The sequence below is a fragment of the Lytechinus pictus genome, chromosome 1 (genome assembly GCF_037042905.1).
Source record: "Lytechinus pictus isolate F3 Inbred chromosome 1, Lp3.0, whole genome shotgun sequence".
Lineage (NCBI taxonomy): Eukaryota > Metazoa > Echinodermata > Echinoidea > Temnopleuroida > Toxopneustidae > Lytechinus > Lytechinus pictus.
Window position 1 is genome coordinate 11046600 of NC_087245.1, and position 14661 is coordinate 11061260.

A 14661-nucleotide genomic window follows, 5' to 3' on the forward strand; every position below is an offset into this window, starting at 1 on the left:
GAATTAACCTTTCATTTCAATATGGTGAGGTTAACTTTTTAATCATGTAAGAAAAAAACCTTTTTTCTCACGTTTTAGCCTTTAGAGATAGACTTAATTGGCCAGTAAACTGAAACTCTATAGAATTTTTGATCATAACGATATTTTGAACAAATGCATCCCCATGAAACACAGATATTAATTTCTTATATTGTATAGTAAATTATGTTACCTCCAAAGTACGTGGTTCCCCATCCTGCAATCCAACATCGACTGTATGCCATCGTCTCGTTTTGTAGAGTAGCTAAGCAAGCTGGTCTTACAAAGTCAGTGAATTCTACAGGCCCGTTAAGATGAATTAGTGCGATATCATTTGATAATCCATTGATAGCGCCGTAATTTGGATGCATGATGACGTCGTCAGCACCTCTCACCTCTTTATGCTCATGGTTATCAGACAAATGGCGAATTCCGAGGGTGATGGTGAAATCACTGGCTACCATTCCTTCTCTGTAGTTTAAGAACAAAAATGACATACATTCACGGTGGTGGTCGAGTATATTATGAATGCGAGTTACACAGGTCTACCATGTGATGACTGTTGATAGAGTCCGTTATGAGAGTGGGACCTAGGATCCGATCACAGATATCGGAACGCATTTGGGATGGATGAGAAAGAAGGTACAGAAAGATATATATAAAGTCCTGGGACATGCCGATGAATTACTAGCAGATGGCAATCTATGCCCTGTCGACTTTAGCTGGTTACAAAGTGTACAGGCTATGCTGGGATAAGAAAACAGTAATGGCCAGAGATCACGGGAGGAGTTCAGCAGGGATGTGCAATGTCACCACACATGTTCCCATGGACCACTGAGGTGGTAATGTAGAAAACATGATATATTGATATGTATTCGACTAATAATTAGAGTCCATTGATTAGAATGTAATATGATTGAGAAATGAAGTAAATAGCAACACGACACTACAATTAACCAGACCAACATAGGTGGGAAGTCATGATCATTAAAGCCTAAGAGAGGGACCACAGTAACATGATTCAACAGTGATTTATCCTCAGAATTAAACAGAGGCGCCTAAAGAAAATAACCGTTAATTATTCAACTAATCGTAGAGAAGGTACATATCATATAGGCCTACCTGAAAATATTCCCTCAGTCAAGTCTGTAACAAACAGCCTCATAGTGCTCAAAATTCATATTCCTAAACAGAATGCTAAGCGCAGAAAAAATCCACATACCCCCTTGTTTCCCCTTCACTAGTGTATAGTAGGGGAAGATGAGTGTATATATTCAAATATTTAAAGATTAACAAGATGTAAGTCACGAATAATATTTAAGGAAAGATATACATATTTGTGGTTCCAAAACAATAATAAGGTCCTGGGAAATGTTGATGAGTTACTAGCAAAGTCGGCTTCGGCTGGCAAGAAAAAGAACTGGGCATGCTTGGATAAGAAAACAGTAAATGGCCAGATATCACGAAAGGAGTTTAGCAGGGTTGTGCAATGTCACCACACATGTTCGAATTCACCAATCAGATGGTAATGTGAGAAATATCAGATCTTTAAACGTATTACAATTGGTGTTCAGAATATAAACCAATCAAGATATGCAGATGGCACTTGGAGGAGTGCGGCAAAGCTGTGTCATCTCTCAAGACCTGCTCATGTGGAAAATTACCAAGAAAGTAATGCGGGAAATTTCAGAAATAGATATGTTTTACAGTCAGTTGAATATAATGAAATATGAGTGGGGAATGCAGTGTATTCGTAGTCATCGGGTATGTTGGAAAGAATCAGATGATTTTTGAAGGTCTGCATGGTGGTTTGGACAATCGTGGAAGTGGAGCACCTGCTATTTCTCTTTTCGCCGACTCAAGCCAGCCTTCTGTCACCTCTCAGCTTTCCACTCCTGGTTTACAGTCCTTTTAAGAACTACACTCATTTCGAAAAGAATACTGTACTTTTAAACCTCGACTTTCTTGCCTTTCCCATTAACGTGCATTTCTATCCACTTTTCTAATCTCAGACCCTCAAAGGACTTTACACATGGTGTAACGTAAACTACTTCCGCGATTGGTTAAAAAGAATGTTTTGATTTGGTACAGAGATAACAAAATGAAGAAAAAGAGAATTTAGCAACTCGGGGGTTTCAGCTCCCTCAGATGGAAGAACTTACGAAGAGCTAGGTGGGTCTTGAATGGGATACCAGATACTGACATAATAAAAAAAATGAATGAAGAATTATTTTGCTGAAAAAAACATAAGATTAGAGTGTACATACCTCCAAATGAATCGAGAGGAAGGGGAGAATAGTACATCCAAATGGTACATTAATTAATGCAACACGACACATATTTCAACTGGGATTTCTCCTCAGAATTAAACAGAGACGGGTACAGAAAATTACCATTCCTTATTCATATAATCGTAGAGAAGGTACGTATCATATAGTCCTACTTGAAAATATTCCCTCCGTCAAGACTCTAACAAACATCCTCATAGTGCTTGGAATTCATATAACTAAAGAAAAATATGAAGGCAATAAAACATCCCCACATCCATCGTGTCCACCAATCTACCTTCTTATGGAAAATGAATGTGTGCATTCAAATATTCAAGATTCAAGTCACGAATAATATTTTAGGTCAGGAAATCTTTGAGTTGAACCACGCTGAAACACAACGTGAGATGGTCAATGTGTTCGTTGAAATCAAAGTTAATAAACCGTCACTAGGTACCGCTGCACAGGTTTATTACCCTACTCTACCAAATAAATCACTGGCAAATACTTACGCGCAGTGAGCTGCAGTCAAGATCCATTGGTTACTAATCAACGTACCACCACAAAAGTAACCTCCCATTTGAACAGTAGCGATCCAAGGGAATTCCCCTAGATCAGCATCAACTCCTCCAACTATTCTAGAGTTGTAATCATCAATAGCTGGACGGGTACCGCATGTAGCTTCATTCGTTAAATCTGTAGTATAATAAGAAAAATTAAAATGCCTCAATATAGCTGGACAAAGAAGGCCTTATAACTGCTGGAGGTAGTGATTTCAAACACGTCTTCATCTGAAGTGAAAGTACTTATTCAAGCAAAATATTTTCTTCTTACCTCCTTCTCCACCATTACAGTAGGTCTCTTCAACATTCCCTTCATCACTTAATTGGTTGCAATCAATGGGCCAGTCTTTATCCATCAATATGGTGTAAGATACTCGACATGCATCTGTGACTTCCTCACAGAGTGCCTTACAAGGGCGTCTTGAAGGACCTCCATGGGGACAGTCAGCAAAAAGCATACCACACAAGAGAAGCAGAAAGTCTTCATGACATTCTTCCACGATGGTTGTTTCTTCGAGCAAACTGATTGCAGTATCACGGTCTTGGGCTGATGGGTTTGGGAAGTAAGTCCGATCGTAGGAGAGTACTGCTTCACATCGTGAGAAATTGATATCACTGCATTGGGCTGTACAAAGATAAGAGAATCATTATGCGATCTTCTTTTACGTTTTTCTATGAAAATTCGGCATATGATACAATGTTCTTCTGTTCCCCCGTTTACAAGATGATTCATGTTCTTGTGGGAAGACTAAGATGAAAGACCGATGAAAGAAATCGATATTGCTGTATTACGAAGTACATTGGAATTAACAACAAGTGGTATTGTAAATAAATCAGTGAGTGTCATTGTTCAACTTACGACATAAATCTTCGTCGGAAAAGTCGGCACAATCATTTTCACCATTGCATACATCATCGGATTCCAAACACGTCCCATCTCCGCAAGTGAAGTAACATTCATCGGTAGAATCATCTGATGTGAAATATGAATTGGTAAACATTGGTAAATCCAATAAGATATAAAAATTTTCCAACACAATCATTGTTCATTTGGTTAATTGACGATTTGTTTGGCTAAAGCACACCATTAACTGCTTCTCAGAAGTGTTATTTAGGGCATTAATATTCATAGAAGTTTAAAGGTATCTTAATGGTTATCAAGAAAATCAGAAATCCTTTTATGTTGGTTTTATATTGGACAGAAAAAAAAATCAATGTTCCGATGAATATCCTACTCTTCAAAATATTTGTGAAAGAGTAAAGTAAAAAAAAAATACTGAAATATCATTATTACTTTTTCTACAAATTATAATCTATGACTACAACGATAAATGTTTCCATTTATTGTCTCAACTTACGACATGAATTTTCGTCGGATGAGTCTGCACAGTCATTTACACCATTGCATACATCATCAGATTCCAAACAGGTCCCGTCTCCGCAAGTGAAGTAACATTCATCAGCAGGATTATCTATCATGAAATACAATAAAATGCTCATTGTATAAAATGAGGGCCTTTTTCTTTTACTCGAAACATTCCCCTTTTCCTTCTTAGATAGGTCTTTATAAGGTATCAAAACTGGGTGACTTTCACCCCTTTCAAAATGTTCTAAGTTTAGAAAATTATGGAGTACACGTTTTTTATACTTAGGTTTACAATAGACATAATTAATTACACTTCACACTTTGCAAGTTTAAATAGCGAAACTATGACCACGCTAGTTCAATCCACGTCAATCCAAAGTTTTCCCTTATTTTCTTTTTCTATCTTGCTTTGTATAAAGTCTTGTGAGCTGTATAATAAATGCTTATGATTTTAAGTTATGCTAGTAACATTATAAAACATTTCTCGTCTTTATTTATACTGTAGAAATGCATCACGAAGACATCTTTCTTAGTAACGCTCCTCCTTTTTCAACTTCTTCTTTTTATACATCGACTGATTTTTTTTATATCCCATTTCTCTCTTTTTTCATTTATTTTGATTGTTCCGATTTAGAATGTTCAATATATGTGACTATGACATATACCGCAATTAATTCAGTCAAAGAGAATACTTTGTTTTTTATAATTGTCAAAACCTTCGAGATTATTTACATTGACGTAAAGGATTTTTACGCAAATCTGGTCTACCGTCCTTATACTTGACTTTCTCAGATTCAATGTATTATAAAAGTGTTGGTAAATGTCCTATTTATACCAGTTTACTAGAAGAAAGAAATTTATATATCATATCCCATGAGTAAACTATATAATAAACGGCAAAATCACAATGAAAACTTAGGGCTAACAGATATTTAGCAATAATTGCTGAAGTCGGGTTTATTGCGCTTCATTATTGTAAAGCACTTTAGACTTCTGATAATGAGCACGAGTAATTACTGCACATTTGAAATTATTTGTAATGATGAATGTATATTTGTTTCACTTTCATCTTATAGCTTAACAGTAACAGTTTTAATGACACCCTCCACCCTCATCCATTTACAGAAAATGTTGAACCTGTGGTCGACACTAAAATATATTTTCTTTGTAATCGTTGAATTGCAGCTATTGAATTTTGTAAACATTTAGCTACGCACTTAGCCCTTTATAAATCATGAATCACATCAGAAAACCGTTTCTTCCCAAAGGAACAAATTGCTGCGACAATGATGAAGGCTAAGGAGGCCAGGAGCAGTGGCTAATAAAATGTATTTTCTTCTCTCCATTGTAATCAAGAACCGACAATCTTACCCTCAAAACCCATGGTATCCATGATCCAGTCAGTGTATTGTGAAATCCTGGCATAAACTCCTGGGTAATTTGGCTCAGCACATCCGATCCCCCAACTCGTAGATCCTACCAGATGCCAACGACCATCAGAACCCTCACAAGTTAACGGTCCTCCACTGTCGCCCTGTTTTAATGGAAAATATTTGTTGAAAAGGCTAAGGACTATGAGTGGAAAAAAATGAATATACATTTACCTTGTTTCAGAAAAAAACGAAAAACTTCTAGTTTTGGAACAAAAAAATTATATAATACATCAGAATCTCAATTTTCAAATCAAAATTTTATTTTTTCTGAGAAAATATTTATTATCCTGATATCCACATGACAACTATTAGAAAGCACAAAAAGTGTGAATAAAAAAAGCAATTAATAAAAACAACTACGCGTCAGGGGAAATGATAGATCCCTCAGTCCTTATGGTTTTTATCTCTATAGAGTCACTGAAACGAAAGTCTGAAGAGCAAAATGAAAAGAAGAGTAAAGTAATAAAGAAGGGAAGAACAGGAAAGACTCATCCCATCATTAGCATCCAAAATTAAAAATATAAAATAAAACAATATTTTTCATTACTTTATGCTCTGCTAACCTCAAGCAATTCGAAGCTTTAACGAAACATTGTGAAAGATATTCCAATATTTCTTATTGTGGAATGACATTCTGATATGTTTTACACACTGGTTCTGTTAGAAACCCTGCTGGCCAATTGAACAGCAGGGTTCGTAACAGAACCAATGTCTAATGCACATCAGAATGTCATTCTACAATAAGAAATATTGATAATAAAAAGTCTTACCTGACAAGAATCTACACCGCCTTCAATGTAACCAGCGCATAATTCTGCTTCTTCTACAATATTGTACTGACTGTACAGAGAACTACAGGTGTTGTCGCTAATAAGATGAACAAGTGCCTTTTGAAGGTCGTATGAAACTGAACCAGCTGAAAAAAAACAGAAAAGGAAAAGGATTTAAAGAATCACTTGCATTTGAATTAATATGGTGAAGTTCATTTTTAATCATACAACAATTTTTTTTCTCTTTTCAGCCTTTAGAAGGCAAATTAATGAGTTGGGAAAAAGATAATCTATAAAATGTTTAATCATAACTGTATGTCGAACAAATGCAGCCAGATGAAACACATTAGAAATTCATTTGCTATAATTACGTTACCTCCAAAGTACGTCGTTCCCCATCCTGCGATCCAACATCGACTGTACGCCATCGTCTCGTTTTGAAGAGTAGCTAGACAAGCTGGTCTTACATAATCAGTGAATTCAACAGGTTCGGATAGATGAAGAAGTGCAATATCATTTGCTATTCCATTAATAGCGCCGTAATTTGGATGCATGATGACGTCGTCAGCACCTCTCACCTCCTTATGATCATGGTTATCAGACAAATGGCGAATTCCGAGGGTGATGGTGAAATCACTGGCTACCATTCCTTCTCTGTAGTTTAAGAATAAAAATGGCATACATTCACGGTGGTGTTCGAGTATGAATATGAATGCGAGTTACACAGGTCTACCATGTGATGGCTGTTGATCGAGTCCCTTATTAACAAGAGGGTAAGACCTAGGATCCGATTACGTATATCGGAACGCATTTGGGATGAATAAGATGACTTAAAGGTGCAGAAAGATATATAGTTGTGGTTCCAAACGAATAATCAGGTTCCGAGTCCACACACCCCTTGTCTACCCTAACCTAGCTTCTAGTAGTGGAAGATGGATGTATACATCAGTCAAATATTAAAGATTAGCAAAATTCAAGTCACGAATAGTATAAGGTCAGGAAATATTTGAGTTAAACCACGCTGAAACGCAAGGTAAAATTGAAAAGATGGTAATTGAAATTAAAGTTAATAAACCGTTACTAGGTACCGCTGCACAGGTTTATTACCCTACTCTACCAAATAAATCACTGGCAAATACTTACGCGCAGTGAGCTGCAGTCAAGATCCATTGGTTACTAATCAACGTACCACCACAAAAGTAACCTCCCATTTGAACAGTAGCGATCCAAGGGAATTCCCCTAGATCAGCATCAACTCCTCCAACTATTCTAGAGTTGTAATCATCAATAGCTGGACGGGTACCGCATGTAGCTTCATTCGTTAAATCTGTAGTATAATAAGAAAAATTAAAATGCCTTAATATAGCTGGACAAAGAAGGCCTATAACTGCTGGAGGTAGTGATTTCAAACACATCTTCATCTGAATTAGTGACAGTACTTATTCAAGCATGACATTTTCTTCTTACCTCCTTCTCCGCCATTACAGTATGTCTCTTCAACATTCCCTTCATCACTTAATTGGTTGCAATCAATGGGCCAGTCTTTATCCATCAATATGGTGTAAGATACTCGACATGCATCTGTGACTTCCTCACAGAGTGCCTTACAAGGGCGTCTTGAAGGACCTCCATGGGGACAGTCAGCAAAAAGCATACCACACAAGAGAAGCAGAAAGTCTTCATGACATTCTTCCACGATGGTTGTTTCTTCGAGCAAACTGATTGCAGTATCACGGTCTTGGGCTGATGGGTTTGGGAAGTAAGTCCAATCGTAGGAGAGTACTGCTTCACATCGTGAGAAATTGATATCACTGCATTGGGCTGTACAAAGATAAGAGAATCATTATGCGATCTTCTTTTACGTTTTTCTATGAAAATTCGGCATATGATACAATGTTCTTCTGTTCCCCCGTTTACAAGATGATTCATGTTCTTGTGGGAAGACTAAGATGAAAGACCGATGAAAGAAATCGATATTGCTGTATTACGAAGTACATTGGAATTAACAACAAGTGGTATTGTAAATAAATCAGTGAGTGTCATTGTTCAACTTACGACATAAATCTTCGTCGGAAAAGTCGGCACAATCATTTTCACCATTGCATACATCATCGGATTCCAAACACGTCCCATCTCCGCAAGTGAAGTAACATTCATCGGTAGAATCATCTGATGTGAAATATGAATTGGTAAACATTGGTAAATCCAATAAGATATGAAAATTTTCCAACAGAATCATTGTTCATTTGGTTAATTGACGATTTGTTTGGCTAAAGCACACCATTAACTGCTTCTCAGAAGTGTTATTTAGGGCATTAATATTCATAGAAGTTTAAAGGTATCTTAATGGTTATCAAGAAAATCAGAAATCCTTTTATGTTGGTTTTATATTGGACAGAAAAAAAATCAATGTTCCGATGAATATCCTACTCTTCAAAATATTTGTGAAAGAGTAAAGTAAAAAAAAAATACTGAAATATCATTATTACTTTTTCTACAAATTATAATCTATGACTATACAACGATAAATGTTTCCATTTATTGTCTCAACTTACGACATGAATTTTCGTCGGATGAGTCTGCACAGTCATTTACACCATTGCATACATCATCAGATTCCAAACAGGTCCCGTCTCCGCAAGTGAAGTAACATTCATCAGCAGGATTATCTATCATGAAATACAATAAAATGCTCATTGTATAAAATGAGGGCCTTTTTCTTTTACTCGAAACATTCCCCTTTTCCTTCTTAGATCTTTATAAGGTATCAAAACTGGGTGACTTTCACCCCTTTCGAAATGTTCTAAGTTTAGAAATTTAAGGAGTACACGTTTTTTATACTTAGTTTTACCATAGACATAAGTAATTACACTTCACACTTTGCAAGTTTAAATAGCGCAATTATGACCACGCTAGTTCAATCCACGTCAATCCAAAGTTTTCCCTTATTTTCTTTTTCTATCGTGCTTTGTATAAAGTCTTGTTAGCTGTATAATAAATGCTTATGATTTTAAGTTATGCTAGTAACATTATAAAACATTTATCGTCTTTATTTATACTGTAGAAATGCATCACGAAGACATCTTTCTTAGTGACGCTCCTCCTTTTTCAACTTCTTCTTTTTATACATCGACTGATTTTTTTGATATCCCCTTTCTCTCTTTTTTCATTTTTCTTGATTGTTCCGATTTAGAATGTTCAATATATGTGACTGTGACATATACCGCAATTAATTCAGTCAAAGAGAATACTTTGTTTTTCATTATTGTCAAAACCTTCGAGATTATTTACATTGACCTAAAGGATTTTTACGCAAATCTGGTCTACCGTCCTTATACTTGACTTTCTCAGATTCAATGTATTATAAAAGTGTTGGTAAATGTCCTATTTATACCAGTTTACTAGAAGAAAGAAATTTATATATCATATCCCATGAGTAAACTATATAATAAACGGCAAAATCACAATGAAAACTTAGGGCTAACAGATATTTTGCAATAATTGCTGAAGTCGGGTTTATTGCTCTTCATTATTGTAAAGCACTTTAGACTTCTGATAATGAGCAGGAGTAATTACTGCACATTTGAAATTATTTGTAATGATGAATGTACATTTGTTTCACTTTCATCTTATAGCTTACGGTAACAGTTTTAATGACACCCCCCACCCTCATCCATTTACAGAAAATGTTGAACCTGTGGTCGACACTAAAATATATTTTCTTTGTAATCTTTGAATTGCAGCTATTGAATATTGTAAACATTTAGCTACGCACTTAGCCCTTTATAAATCATGAATCACATCAGAAAACCGTTTCTTCCCAAAGGAACAAATTGCTGCGACAATGATGAAGGCTAAGGAGGCCAGGAGCAGTGGCTAATAAAATGTATTTTCTTCTCTCCATTGTAATCAAGAACCGACAACCTTACCCTCAAAACCCATGGTATCCTTAATCCACTCTGTGTATTTTGAAATCCTGGCATAAACTCCTGGGTAATTTGGCTCAGCACATCCGATCCCCCAACTCGTAGATCCTACCAGATGCCAACGACCATCAGAACCCTCACAAGTTAACGGCCCTCCACTGTCGCCCTGTTTTTATGGAAAATATTTGTTGAAAAGGCTAAGGACTATGAGTGGAAAAAAAATGAATATACATTTACCTTGTTTCAGAAAAAAACGAAAAACTTCTAGTTTTGGAACAAAAAAATTATATAATACATCAGCATCTCCATTTTCAAATCAAAATTTTATTTTGTCTGAGAAAATCTTTATTATCCTGATATCCACATGACAACTATTAGAAAGCACAAAAAGTGTGAATAAAAAAGTCAATTAATAAAAACAACTATGCGTCAGGGGAAATGATAGATCCCTCAGTCTTTATGGTTTTATCTCTATAGAGTCACTGAAACGAAAGTCTGAAGAGCAAAATGATAAAGTAGAGTAAAGTAATAAGGAAGGGAAGAACAGGAAAGACTCATCCCATCATTAGCATCCAAGATTAAAAGTATAAAATAAAACAATATTTTTCATTACTTTATGCTCTGCTAACCTCAAGCAATTCAAAGCTTTAACGAAACATTGTGAAAGATATTCCAATATTTCTTATTGTGGAATGACATTCTGATATATTACACATTGGTTCTGTTAGAAACCCTGCTGGCCAATTGAACAGCAGGGTTCGTAACAGAACCAATGTCTAATGCACATCAGAATGTCATTCTACAATAAGAAATATTGATAATAAAAAGTCTTACCTGACAAGAATCTACACCGCCTTCAATGTAACCAGCGCATAATTCTGCTTCTTCTACAATATTGTACTGACTGTACAGAGAACTACAGGTGTTGTCGCTAATAAGATGAACAAGTGCCTTTTGAAGGTCGTATGACACTGAACCAGCTGAAAAAAACAGAAAAGGAAAAGGATTTAAAGAATCACTTGCATTTGAATTAATATGGTGAAGTTCATTTTTAATCATACAACAATTTTTTTCTCTTTTCAGCCTTTAGAAGGCAAATTAATGAGTTGGGAAAAAGAAAACCTATAAAATGTTTAATCATAACTGTATGTCGAACAAATGCAGCCCGATGAAACACATTAGAAATTCATTTGCTATAATTACGTTACCTCCAAAGTACGTCGTTCCCCATCCTGCGATCCAACATCGACTGTACGCCATCGTCTCGTTTTGAAGAGTAGCTAGACAAGCTGGTCTTACATAATCAGTGAATTCAACAGGTTCGGATAGATGAAGAAGTGCAATATCATTTGCTATTCCATTAATAGCGCCGTAATTTGGATGCATGATGACGTCGTCAGCACCTCTCACCTCCTTATGCTCATGGTTATCAGACAAATGGCGAATTCCGAGGGTGATGGTGAAATCACTGGCTACCATTCCTTCTCTGTAGTTTAAGAATAAAAATGGCATACATTCACAGTGGTGTTCGAGTATGAATATGAATGCGAGTTACACAGGTCTACCATGTGACGGCTGTTGATAGAGTCCCTTATTAACAAGAGGGCAAGACCTAGGATCCGATTACGTATATCGGAACGCATTTGAGATGAATAAGATGACTTAAAGGTGCAGAAAGATATATAGTTGTGGTTCCAAACGAATAATCAGGTTCCGAGTCCACACACCCCTTGTCAACCCTAAACTAGCTTCTAGTAGTGGAAGATGGATGTATACATCAGTCAAATATTAAACATTAGCAAAATTCAAGTCACGAATAGTATAAGGTCAGGAAATATTTGAGTTAAACCACGCTGAAACGCAAGGTAAAATTGAAAAGGTGGTAATTGAAATTAAAGTTAATGAACCATTACTAGGTACCGCTGCACAGGTTTATTACCCTACAATACCAGAAAACCACAGGGAAATACTTACGCGCAGTGAGCTGCAGTCAAGACCCATTGGTTACTAATCAACGTACCACCACAAAAGAAACCTCCCATTTGAACAGTAGCAATCCAAGGGAATTCCCCTAGATCAGCATCAACTCCTCCAACTATTCTAGAGTGGTAATCATCAACAGCGGGTCGGGTACCACATGTAGCTTCATTCGTTAAATCTGTAAAACAATTAAAAAAGTCAATGTCTTAATATAGTTGATAGAAGACGTAATCAATGCAGCTGGAGGTCATGATTTCAAACACGCTTCATTTGAAGTGAAAGTACTTAATTAAGCATGACACTTTCTACTTACCCCCTTCTCCGCCATTACAGTATGTCTCTTCAACATTCCCTTCATCACTTAATTGATTGCAATCAATGGGCCAGTCTTTATCCATCAATATGGTGTAAGATACTCGACATGCATCTGTGACTTCCTCACAGAGTGCCTTACAAGGGCGTCTAGAAGGACCTCCATGGGGACAGTCAGCAAAAAGCATACCACAAAAGAGAAGCAGAAAGTCTTCATGGCATTCTTCCATGATGCTCGTTCCTTCAATCAAACTGATTGCAGTATCACGGTCTTGGGCTGATGGGTTTGGGAAGTAAGTCCGATCGTAGGAGAGTACTGCTTCACAGGTTGAATATTGAAGATCGCTACACTCAGCTACACATGAAAGAGAGAACGGTGGAAAGTTAAACAACAGCAGATGCTTCAATCAACATAATATCCAAAATGAATTTGAGCATTATGGTGGGACGATATTCTTCAGGAACAGCCTGATATTAATTACCCAACATTTCTAGATACGATCTGGGATCTATTGCCTTTCATTATGAAAAATAATGGTAGCAACAGCAATTTTAGATTATTTAATATTCATACTTACGACATAAATCTTCGTCAGAGAAATCCGAGCAGTCGTTTTTACCATTACATACATCATCAGATTTCAAACAGGTCCCATCTCCGCACACGAAGTCACAATCATCAGTAGGATTATCTTTTGTGGAAAGAACATATCAATGAACGGAATTATATCTATACAATCGATACCGTGTTTACACTTAATCGGCAATTGGTTCTGAACCAAATGCCGATGCAGAATCGGCATTTGGATTGCGTTTACACGTTGTTACAGCTCGCGGTTCAGAACCGCGAGCCGATGCAAAAACCTGAAATGGTACGCATACCTACAATATACGTCATAATAAAGACAACGCTGGATCAGTGCGCTTACAATTACGTCACAATGGTAAAGTAATTGAAATGCGCACAAATTGCCGGTGCAGAATCGGCTTTCTGTTTACACGTAGTAAAAAAGCCGATTCTGCATCGGCTCGCGGTTCAGAACCTACTACTTTGGTGGTGCAAATTGCCGGTTCTGAACCGCGAGCCGATTCAAGTTGCTCGCGTTTACACGCTATGAAAAAGCCGATGCTGAATCGGCTCGCGGTTCAGAACCGCGAGCCGATTCAAATGCCGATTAAGTGTAAACACGGTATGTAAAACCACTCGTGTTTGCAGCGCGCAAGTTGTATGTACGCGACAATCAAAAGACCGAGCTTGCATATTTTGCATCAAAATTCATGAACTTCATATGAAAAAGAATCTTTTTAGGTGTCATATAAACCAAATGATGAATGTTATTTCCATTCGTGTAATGGACAGAATACTTCATTCAATGAAAGATGAAATGGAATGATCCATTCAACTCGGCTACGCCTCAATGTATTCTGTCCATTGCACTCGTAAACAAACATTGTTTGTATAATAAAAATATTCAAAAGTATTGTGCGCATGCGTGAAATATACAACGCGTACAACAATGACAGCAATGCGTTGCAGAGCGTAGAGCACAACTACACTCGATTACGTCATAATGAACTACATGCAAGTCGCATGTCAACGACCAAATTTGATCTTATGAAGTGATGATGCCATTATGTGATAAGTAATATGACTTGTTTAATCAAATACCCCCCCCCCTTTTATAGCCAGGGGTGGGATACATGATAATAATTATATTGGATGGCTTTCATGGAATATCAAAAATATTCCACTCGTTATGGCCAATATTCCACTCATCTGCAATTCGTGGAATATTTGCCCAGACTCTTGGAATATTTCTGGAATTCCGTTGTGAGCCATCCAATATGATAAAAATATTTTACCAACTTTACGGTTTACGCAAATTCATTAAAGATTTTTTTCTGCGATCATTACGACTGCCGTGACTGATCTGATAAGATCTGATACGATTACTACTATTCAACGATTAAGATCCCCGTTCAATCGTCGGACGAATCGTGAAAGTGGGAATTAGGTATTAAATAT

General features: G+C 36.7%; 1 protein-coding gene across 2 annotated transcripts in view; it reads right to left on the minus strand.

The window, feature by feature from the left end:
- LOC135153396 (uncharacterized) overlaps positions 1-14661 on the minus strand; it is a 35178-nt gene that overhangs the window by 16582 nt on the left and 3935 nt on the right. For both annotated transcript variants that reach the window (XM_064095915.1, XM_064095914.1), the window contains 18 exons: positions 13214-13327; positions 12637-12990; positions 12318-12501; positions 11552-11829; positions 11178-11323; positions 10347-10509; positions 8973-9086; positions 8473-8586; positions 7885-8238; positions 7561-7744; positions 6794-7071; positions 6418-6563; positions 5586-5748; positions 4207-4320; positions 3708-3821; positions 3120-3473; positions 2798-2981; positions 212-489 (listed from right to left, as the gene is read on the minus strand). In XM_064095915.1, the coding sequence (XP_063951985.1) occupies positions 212-489; positions 2798-2981; positions 3120-3473; positions 3708-3821; positions 4207-4320; positions 5586-5748; positions 6418-6563; positions 6794-7071; positions 7561-7744; positions 7885-8238; positions 8473-8586; positions 8973-9086; positions 10347-10509; positions 11178-11323; positions 11552-11829; positions 12318-12501; positions 12637-12990; positions 13214-13327 (3636 nt within the window). The remainder of the gene's footprint in view (positions 1-211; positions 490-2797; positions 2982-3119; positions 3474-3707; positions 3822-4206; positions 4321-5585; positions 5749-6417; positions 6564-6793; positions 7072-7560; positions 7745-7884; positions 8239-8472; positions 8587-8972; positions 9087-10346; positions 10510-11177; positions 11324-11551; positions 11830-12317; positions 12502-12636; positions 12991-13213; positions 13328-14661) is intronic.